An 11,023-nucleotide genomic window follows, 5' to 3' on the forward strand; every position below is an offset into this window, starting at 1 on the left:
GCTGCCAGAGGAAGTGGTGGAGGCTGGTACAATTGCAACATTTAAGAGGCATTTGGATGGGTATATGAATAGGAAGGGTTTGGAGGGATATGGGCCGAGTGCTGGCAGGTGGGACTAGATTGAGTTGGGATATCTGGTCGGCATGGACGGGTTGGACCGAAGGGTCTGTTTCTGTGCTGTACATCTCTATGACTCTGTGACTCTATAAAACCCACATATCTCAGCTGCTAGTTGTTGTCCCTGCTTCCCATTTCTCGATCCACGGCCTGGTCCATATCTCTCTCCTGACCAGCCCTCCCCCACCCGCTCCAAACCCCATCCTATGTCAGCACCATGCAGGGAGACTGTCAGTCCATGAAGTGGCATTAAATGAAATCTTAACTGTTCCGCCAAATGACCACACATTCCCCCCTCTGCCATTACCTGTCCTCCATTACCTGAGTGTTGAAAATTGCACTTTATGGCAGAACTATCTTGTATTTGTTGTGGGAATAGCAGACAACTGAGACAGTCAGTTGAGCTAACAATGTTACACAAGCGATCGACATGTGATCACTCCTCCGAGAAGTGGTGCAAGCAACAGCATTGGGGAACCGATGCTGCCATTATCTTGATGGACGATAGATGTGACTCAAGGAAATGAAGGCTGACCTGAGTTTTTCTCCCGCCTTTGTTGCACCCCCGGAAATCCAGGGCCAACTCCCTCCACCACCAAAGAATGGGTGTTTCTCAGGAAAATTGGCTGCCATAGCTCCGGCAAAGCAGAATTCCAGACTGTGCTCTGTGCCAGTAACCATTTCCATCCTGGAAACTGTTCCCATCGCATTGCCTGATGTTTTCCTTCTCCCCACTGGCATTCCTCCTCCTCTTCCTACATTTAATCACCATTTCCCATTCAATTGTGTCACCTTTGAATGTTGAGCTTTTATCCATGGAAGAAAGGAGTGGTACTCTCCAAGAATCCTCTCACTGAAGACACTGAGGGGAAGGGATGGATTGTTACTCGACAGATCCTAAACAACCTCACAGATTGGGAAGGATAGAGGAACAAGGATAGAGGAGGTCAGTCAGCTGCTTTTGAGTCTGCTTTACAATCCAAGGCTGATCCATGCCTTACCTCCATCCATCCATCCACCTCGTACACCCTGTTGTGGACTAGACCAGACCAGACCCCCTCAAAATAAATTAAGAAGGTGGCCTTGTTCTTATATTAAAGGCAAGTGTGAAGTGCTTTGTTCCAGATGCAATGTGGCTGCTCAATCTTCACAACGTTACGCAAACCCACAGTTTGCTCAAACACTATAGTCAAAATACAAACAAAAGAAAGAGTAATTTAGAAATGACTTAACTCTTATTGAATAATAGATACAGTACCTACTACTAATTAACTCCTCCAGTATAGAACTATCCCATCAATCTTCCCCTTGGCGAAAAGGAAAAATCAGAAAAATAGATTTGTTTCCCAGGTAACCCAATGGCAGAGAGACAGCCGTGTCGAGCTGTACCCAGGACATGGAAAAGATCGCTTCTATGTCTTCAAGCCCACAACAGCAACTGTTAAAAGATAAGCCTAAAGAGCTGGCCAAAGCCACCCAGGCGGCTTCTATTGTTTCTACCTGTTTAAAAACCTCTGGGCCTCCCAGGCTGTTTACTCTAGTGGTTTTGGTAGACTGCTTGGTGTCTCTGTGTTACAACCTCTCTTCAAATAAAAAAAAACAGAACAAAATAACCTCTTAAAGCCATAGCGTCATCGCAACCCCTCCAGACCAAAGGGGTAGTCATGGGCACCCGCATGGGCCCTAGCTATGCTTGCCTCTTTGTCAGGTACATGGAACAGGAGAAAGTGAGGACTGCAGATGCTGGAGACCAGAGTTGAAAAATGTGGTGCTGGAAAAACACAGCAGGCCAGGCAGCATCCAAGGAGCAGGAGAATCGACATTTCGGGCATAAGCCCTTCTTCAGGCACATGGAACAGTCCATTTTCCGCAGCTACACCGGTGTCATTCCCCACCTCTTAATCTGTTACATCGTTGACTATATTGGCGCCACCTCGTGCTCCCACAAGGAGGTTGAACAGTTCATCAACTTCACGCACACCTTGCACCCTGACCTTAAGTACACCTGGGCCATCTCAGACACTTCCCTTCCCTTCCTGGACCTATCCATCTCCATTTTCAGGGACCAACTCAACACAGACATCCACTACAAACCCACCGACTCCCACAGCTACCTGGACTATACCTCCTCCCACCCTACCTCCTGTAAAAATGCTATTCTTTATTCCCAATTCCTCTGCCTTCACCACATCTGTTCCCAGGTGGGAGCACCACACGAACATCCCACATGACCTCCTTCTTTAAAGACTGCAATTTCCCTTCCCACGTGGTCAACGATGCCTTCAAGTGCATCTCCTCCACATCCTGCAACCTCTACTCTTGAACCCCACCGCTCCAATTGCAACAAGGGCAGAACCCCCCTGGTCCTCACCTTCCACCCCACTAACCTTCGGATACATCAAACCATCCTCCGCCATTTCCACCGTCAGAGATATATTTCCCTCCCCACCTCTATCTGCGTTTCGGAGAGACTATTCCCTCTGCGACTCCCGTGTCAGGTCCACAGCCCCCACCAACCCACCCTCTCCTCCTGGCACCTTCCCCTGCCACCGCAAGAAGTGCAAAGCCTGCACCCACAACTTCCCCCTGCACCTCCATCCAAGGTCCCAAAGGACCCTTCCACATCTGACATACGTTTTCCTGTACTTCCTCACAAGTCATCTGCTGTGTCCGTTGCACCCGATGTGGTCGCCTCTACATTGAGGAGACAGGTTGCCAACTTGCGGATCGTTTAGGAGAACATCTCTGGGACACCCACACCAATCAATCCTACTGCCCTGTAGCTGAACACTTTAACTCCCCCTCCTACTTCTCCAAGGACATGCAGGTCCTGGGCCTCCTCCATCGCTAAACCCTAACCACCCAACGCCTGGAGGAGGAACGCCTCATCTTCTGGTCCTGGGACCCTCCAACCACACAGGATCAATGTGGATTTCAACAGTTTCCTAATTTCCCCCCCCCCCTTATCCCAGTCCCAAACTTCCAACCTGGCTCCACCTCCTTGACCTGTCCTACCTGTCCATCTTCCTTCCCACCTATCCACTCCACCCTCCTCTCTGACCTATCATCTTTATCTACCTATCACATTCCCAGCCACCTTCCCGTAGCCCCACCCCCCCTCCCATTTATCTCCCCGCCCCCTTGGCCTACAAGCCTTTTTCCTAATGAAGCACACTCTTCGATTCTGATCTCCAGCATTTGTAGTCCTCACTTTCTCCATCCCTTAGTATCCCTTGGTTAACAAAAATCAATTGATCTCAGATTTAAAATGTTTAATTGAGTTCATATCTACTGCTTTTGATAGGAGGGAGGCCTATGCATCTATCCCATTTTGCATGAAGGAGCTGTTCTGACAGCGCAAGAAATAGGAGCAGGAATCAGCCCTCAGGCCTGCATTGCCATTCAATAACTCCTGTTTTGCGCCAACTCCTCATAGCCATCAACTCAATACACTTCAAAAATCTATCCAGATCTCCTCCCCACATAGTTTCAGTGATCTAACCTCCACAACAAGAGGATTCCTGACGGTGGAATGAGAGAAGAAATTTCTCCACGTCTCAGTTCTAAACGTTTGTCCCCTTATTCTGTAACCACGTCCCTCTAGTTTTCGATCCCCCTCCACAAGTGGAACATTTTCTCACCATCCACTCTGTCAATCCTCCTCGGAATCTTGTAAAATTCTTCCCAACCCTCAGGCCCAATCTGTTTAACTGATCTTGATACATCAATCACTTCACTCCAGGAATCCGCCTCGTGAATCTCTCCACTGAACTGCCTCCAGTGCCTGTATAATTTTCCTTAAAATTTGGGCACCAAAACTCTGCAGAGTACTCCAGAGCCAGTCTCACTAACACTCTGTACAGCTCTCTTCTTAATGATCTGTTTCTGATTTTAAGCTTAGAACCACGTACCTTGACTCCCCACAAAGAGAAATGTTCCCTCTACCCTATCAATTACTTTCAAAAGTCTGCGCTTTATGCTTATACATTCCAGGCGGTATGAGCATAGTTTGTAGACTCTCTCCTCATAAACCAATCTCTGGGGTTCACTCATTTTCTGCTGAAGCTGCAATGCAGTGTTTCCACAACCAATATATCCTTTCTCAGCTGTGATGCGCAGGAATTGTACAGTGACCCCGATGTGGTCTAAGCAGGGCTTTCTTTGGTTGTAATGAAATCTCCTTTCGTTTGTTTTCCAGCCAGCTGTTTATAACATTTTACTCGCTATTTGATTTAGTTATTGGAGCGAACTACCACAATTATTGATCTGTGGTTCTGGGCCCCTAATCTTCTTGCATCTCCAAGCTTTCCTTATGTCAAAAATACTCAGATCGGTTGTTTTGGTTTTTGTCCCAGGATGGATGACCTCATCTTACCTGCATCTATCCATCTGCAACAGTTTTGCCCACTCGTTTCATTCATTAACGTCTCTCTCTAAATTTCCCCACACGGCTTACGGCAATCTTTGTGTCGTCCTCAATTAATTGATTAATTAATTGTCAATTTATTAATGACTTTAACAACGAAAGCCATGCATCCAAGTTTGAGGACGACACAAAGTTGGCCGTAAGCCATGTGGGGAAATTTAGAGAGAGACGTTAATGAATGAAACGAGTGGGCAAAACTGTTGCAGATGGATAGATGCAGGTAAGATGAGGTCATCCATCCTGGGACAAAAACCAAAACAACCGATCTGAGTATTTTTGACATAAGGAAAGCTTGGAGATGTAAGAAGGGCTCAGGACCGCAGATCAATAATCGTGGTAGTTCGATCCAACGATCAGTTTTATTAATTATTAATGAATTAATAATTAATAAAACAGATCATTGGGGGAATACCGATAGTTACTTCCTTGGTGGCTCAGTGGTTAGCACTGCTGCCTCACAGCACCAGGGTCCTAGGTTCGATTCCAGTCTCAGGCGACTGTCTGTGTGGAGTTTGCACATTCTGCCCGTGTCTGCATGGGTTTCCTCCGGGTGCTCCGGTTTCCTCCCACAGTCCAAAGATGTACAGGTCAGGGTGGATTGGCCGGGCTAAGTTGCCCATAGTGTTAGGTGCATTAGTCAAAAGGAAAATGGGTCTGGGTGTGTTACTCTTTGGAGGGTCAGTGTGGACTGGTTGGGCTGAAGGGCCTGTTTTCACACTGTAGAGAATCTAATCTATTCTTGTGTCCATATAAATTATCTCCACTCTGACTTCTCAATCTCTTAACCAGGTCATGATTTTCCTTCAATTCCAGGAGGATTCATTGTGGCTCCATAATGTGGTACCTTATCGAATGCCTTCTGGAAGCCCCTATCCATTACTTAATTATTTCCTCAAAGAGATTCATTTAGTTTTGTTAGATATGACCTACACTTTACAAATCCATATTGTTTAACTCACTAATCAGCTCAACTGTCCTGTAACGATTCAATCACCTTTGTCCTTAATTACGGATCCCGATAATTTTCCCAGAGCAGATATTAGTCTATAATGGCCTGGTTTCTCTCTCTTGCTGTTCTGAATAATGATGGTGCATTTGCAATTCTTCAATCTAAAGAGCCAGTTACTGAACTCCTGATGATTTACGACCAAAGAATTTGCAATATCTTAGCTTCAGCTACAAGCTTAATTGAACTATCAGGATAAGAGGTTCTCAGTCTTTTACTGATGCTATTGTTCCTAATGGTATATTCTTGCTTACACAAAGTTCAATATGTTCCAGTTCTTGCTTCATTACCGATTTCCCAGGATGTCAGATATATTACCCTCTTCCTCACTTGTAACAATTGTGCAACAAATCTGCCAATTACTTTTGTTCATTTGCAATGCTACCCATATCTATTTTTTTCAAAGGATCCCACATTACTCTATTTTTCTCTCTAACATATTCATAAATTAGTTTTGTATTCATCTTGATAACCCTTCCAAGTCATTTTTACAGCTATTTTTATCACTTTTGTTTGATGTCCATTATATTTTCCCCAGCTAGATTGACATGATTCTCTGCATTTTCGTGCACTCGTCGTTGGCTCTGTTACCTCTCCCCTCTTTGTTGACTTTAGCTGTTTTATTTACTAAACACAGTTCTTTCTCCTTCGGAGTAAATCAGCCTGGGCCAGATCAGCCACGATCTTTTTGAATGGGGGAGCAGGCTTGAGGGGCTGAATGGCTTACCACTGCTCCTAATTTCTCTGTTCATATAGAACATAGAACAATACAGGCTCTTTGGCCCTCAATGCTGTACCGGCCTTTTATCCTCCTTTAAGGTCAAACTAACCTCCCTATCCTATCTTTTATTATCATCTATGTGCCTATTCAAGAGTCACTTAACTGTCCCTAATGTATCTGACTCTACTACCACCGCTGGCAGTGCATTCCACACACCCACCACTCTCTGTGTAAAGACCCAAACTCTGACATCTCCCCGAGACTTTCCGCCAATCACCTTAAAATTATGCCCCTTCATGATAGACATTTCTGCCTTGGGAAAAATAATCCCTGACCATTCACTCTATTATTATATTATATTAGATTCCCTACAGGTGTGGAAACAGGCCCTTCGGCCCAACAAGTCCACACCCACCCTCCGAAGAGTAACCCACCCAGACCCATTCCTCTACCCTATTATCCAATATCTACCCCTGACTAATGCACCTAACCTACATATCCCTGAACACTATGGGCAATTTTTTTAGCTTGGCCAATTCACTTGACCTGCACATCTTTGGACTGTGGGAGGAAACTGGAGCACCCGGAGGAAACCCACGTAGACACAGGGAGAATGTGCAAACTCCACACAGACAGTCACCCGAGGCTGGAATCAAACCCGGGTCCCTGGTGCTGTGAGGCAGCAGTGCTAACCACTGAGCCACTGTGATAAGCTTGTACACCTCAATCAAGTCACCTCTCATCCTTCTTCGCTCCAGTGAGAAAAGCCCAGCTCCCTCAACTTTTCTTCATCAGACATGCCCTCCAGTCCAGGCAGCATCCTGGTAAATCTCCTCTGCACCCTCTCTAAAGCTTCCACATCCTTTCTATAATGAGGTGACCAGAACTGAACGTAATATTCCATATGAGGTCTAACCAGGGCTCTATAGAGCTGCAGCAAAACCTCATGGCTCTTTAATTCAATCCCCCTGCTAATGAAAGCCAACACACCATATGCCTTCTTAAAGCTCTATCAACTTGGGTGGAAACTTTGAGGGATCTGGGAACATGGACCCCAAGACCCTTCAGTCCCTCCACACTGCCAAGAATCCTGCCTTTAACCCTGTGTTCTACATTCAAATTCGACCTTCCAAAATTAATGACTTCACACCTTCCCAGGTTGAGCTCCATCTGCCACTTATCAGCCCAGTTCTACATCCTGTCAATGTCCCATTGCAACCTACGACAGCCCTCCGACAAGAGTCCACCACTCCACCAACCTTCATGTCATCAGCAAACTTACTAACCCACATAAATATGTTACAATATTTATTCATCTACAATAAGTAAGGAACAGAGTAAGAAGCCTGTGCCTGAATAATGAGGAGAAAGTGAGGTCTGTGCCTGAATAATGAGGCCTGGGCTATACCCAAATATTGGATCGTGGCCACATATCCATGAAGCAGCTGAATCATAGAATAGTTACAGTATGGAAGCAGGCCTTTTGGCCCATTGAGTCCATACTGATCCTCCTAAGGACGTCACACACACACACACAAACACCCCCTTGCCCTATCCCTGTAACCCTGCAATTCCCATGGCTAATCCACCTCCCTGGACACTATGATCAATTTAGCAAGGCCAATCCACCTGACCTGCACATCTTTGGATTGTGGGAGGAAACCGGAGCAAACCCGCACAGACACGGGAAGCATGTGCAAACTCCACACAGACAGTTGTCCGAGGGTGGAATTGAACCCGGGTCCCTGGCACTGTGAGGCAGCGATGCTAACCACTGAGCCACCATACCACCCCAAATTAAGGAAGCCATCGTCCCAGGTTGGTCTTGAGCGACCAACCTTCCAGTTAACAGCTAACCCACAGAGCCCGGTGATAGGAGCGGTGCTGAGTTAGTGAAAGGATGGACAAGTCGGGAAACAGTGGCAGTGGAGGGATAGCTGAAGCTTGCATTATGGGATGGTGAATGGGAAGCAAATTGCTAAAGGTAGCATTTTTTTTCTCGAAACCTCTTGCAGGATATCCACCATGCTCTCCCCACCTCTGACCTAAACGAAAAGAGCGAAGGATAGGCAGACAGAGGGTAAAATGATACAGAAGCACAAAACCTCACAGAGAAACAGCTAGCAAAGACCAAAACCAGCTATGTGTGTGCATTACCACAGATATTGGGTTCCAGCCTGTAACATCTTTGTTTTTCCGATGTCCTTATGTATTTATGTTGAATATACTTTAGGGTCGGGTTGAATGAATTCAGCATCCAGCCATTTTGACATCATGGGTTCAGGGTCTGCCATTGGGTTGTACCCTGCCCCTTGCCTCCGTCCAGGGAATCAAAGGATCTTTCCACATCCGGCAGAGAACTTCCTGCACGATCCACCCACTTCACCTATTGTGTCCGTTGCTCTCGATGTAGTCTCCTCTACATCGGGGAGACAGGATGTGGAGGGTTTCAGGGAACATCTCTGGGAGACACACACCCAGCGACCCCACTTCCCTGTGGCTGACCACTTCAACATCCCCCCCCCCCCCCCCCTTCCACTCCTCCCCCCCTCCACTGCCAACTGGAGGAAGAGCGCCTCATCTTTCGTCTTGGGGGTCCTCCAACCACATTACCCTCCTCTCCGACCTATCACCTTCACTTCCATCTTCATCTACCTATCACATTCCCAGCTATCTTCCCCCCAGCCCCACCTCCACCTCTCTATTTATCTCTCAGCCCCCTTCCCCACCCCACCCCACCAACCCACATTTCCGAAGAAGGGCTTATGCCCAAAACATCGATTCTCCTGCTCCTCAGATGCTGCCTGACCTGCTGTGCTTTTCCAGTGCCACATTTTTCAACTCTGACTCTCCAGCATCTGCAGTCCTCACTTTCTCCTACCACACTATAAGTTCCTTAATGTTTGAAAAAAAATCATACTGTGATTTATCCGAGAGGTAACAAAATTAATAGTCATTGCTCTTGTTTAACTGTCAGTCAGCATTTACAACAGGTTTGAGTTGGGACGGATCTAGTAGATTTGATGATGCACTTGAGATATACCAGCAAGTGTTGAATTAGTGATTACTGTACCATACGTGTACCACATCTTCCAGTGTACTGAAGACAGTACTAACTGGTATCTTTGTTTCCACAGGCAACTGCTGAAGAGTGAATTAGGTCCATTCATTACTGACTATTTCCAGGTGAGTGCACCCAATGTTTTGTGTTAAGCGATCGTCATAATCTCCATTCACCTTTCCATAACATTTTAAACAACTGAACACCTTAAATAGACCAACCTGTAACCCTCATCCAAGTTCCTCTACACTAAGTGAAGGTCTTTAATTAGCTTCCATTTATTTGTGTGTTACACATTTCATTGCAGTTTATTTTTATGTAATTTGTTCCTGGAATATGTTAATTTGACTGAACCCAAGCAGAACTGGACTTAGTAGGTATCGGTGGCAAACTCTCTGCTGGCTGGAGTTACACCTGGCACAAAGGAAGGTGGCTGTGGGTGTTGGAGATCAGTCATCTCAGCTCCAGGTCATCTCTGCAGGAACCCCTCAGGGTAGTGTCCAGGCACAACCATCTTCAGCTGCTTCATCAGTGACTTTCCCGCTGTCATAAGGTCAGAAGTGAGGATGTTTGCCAAAGATTGCACAATGTTCAGCACCATTCACAACTCCTCAGATACTGAAGCAGTCCATGTTCAAATGCAGCAAGATCTGGACAATATCCAGGCTTGGGCTGACAAGTGGCAGGATACATTCTGGCCACATAATACCAGGCAATGACCATCACCAATAAAAGACAATCTAACCACCACCCCTTGATATTCAATGGCAATACCATCACTGAACCACCCCACCCTACCTCCAACACCCCATATTAACATTCATAGGCTTACCATTGATCTTTTACCATTTGGGATTATCAGTAGCAGCAGTGATACAAGATAAACTACAGAAATTCAGCAAGGTTGCTTGGACAGTACCTTCCAAACCCATGACCACTTTCACTTAGAAAGACAAGGACTAAAGATATATGGGAACATCACCATCTGCAAGCTCCACTCCAAGCCAGTCACCATCATTATTAAGAAATATATCACTGGGTCAAAATCCTAGAAATCCCTCCCTAAGGGCATTGTGGGTCAACCTACAACAGGTGGACTGCAGCGGTTCAAAAAAGGCCGCTCACCACCTCCTTCTCATGGGCAAATAGAAGCTGGGTAATAAATGCTGGTCAGACAGTGATGCCCAGGTCCCACAAGTGACTCGGTGGGAAACTAGAGAAGTGATTGCTGGGCCTCTTGCTGAGATATTTACATCATCGATAGTCACAGGTGAGGTGCCGGAAGACTGGAGGTTGGCTAACATGGTGCCACTATTTAAGAAGGGTGGTAAAGACAAGCCAGGGAACGATAGACCAATGAGCCTGACCTCGGTGGTGGGCAAGGTTTTGGAGGGAATCCTGAGGGACAGGATGTACATGTATTTGGAAAGGCAAGGACTGATTAGGGATAGTCAACATGGCTTTGTGCGTGGGAAATCATGTCTCACAAACTTGATTGAGTTTTTTGAGGAAGTAACACAGAGGATTGATGAGGGCAGAGCGGTAGATGTGATCTGTATGGACTTCAGGTAAAAACAATGACTGCAGATGCTGGAAACCAAATTTTGGATTAGTGGTGCTGGAAGAGCACAGCAGTTCAGGCAGCATCAGAGGAGCAGCAAAATCAATGTTTCGGGCAAAAGCCCTTCATCAG

At 46.2% G+C, this 11,023-nt stretch overlaps 1 protein-coding gene across 4 annotated transcripts in view; it reads left to right on the forward strand.

Moving 5' to 3' along the window:
• LOC122557955 (proline-rich protein 5-like) overlaps nt 1-11,023 on the forward strand; it is a 141,585-nt gene that overhangs the window by 59,384 nt on the left and 71,178 nt on the right. For all 4 annotated transcript variants that reach the window (XM_043706220.1, XM_043706224.1, XM_043706223.1 and 1 more), the window contains exon 4: nt 9,407-9,455. In XM_043706220.1, coding sequence (XP_043562155.1) covers nt 9,407-9,455 — 49 coding nt within the window. The remainder of the gene's footprint in view (nt 1-9,406; nt 9,456-11,023) is intronic.

The sequence above is a fragment of the Chiloscyllium plagiosum genome, chromosome 16 (assembly GCF_004010195.1).
Source record: "Chiloscyllium plagiosum isolate BGI_BamShark_2017 chromosome 16, ASM401019v2, whole genome shotgun sequence".
Classification (NCBI taxonomy): Eukaryota; Metazoa; Chordata; class Chondrichthyes; order Orectolobiformes; family Hemiscylliidae; genus Chiloscyllium; species Chiloscyllium plagiosum.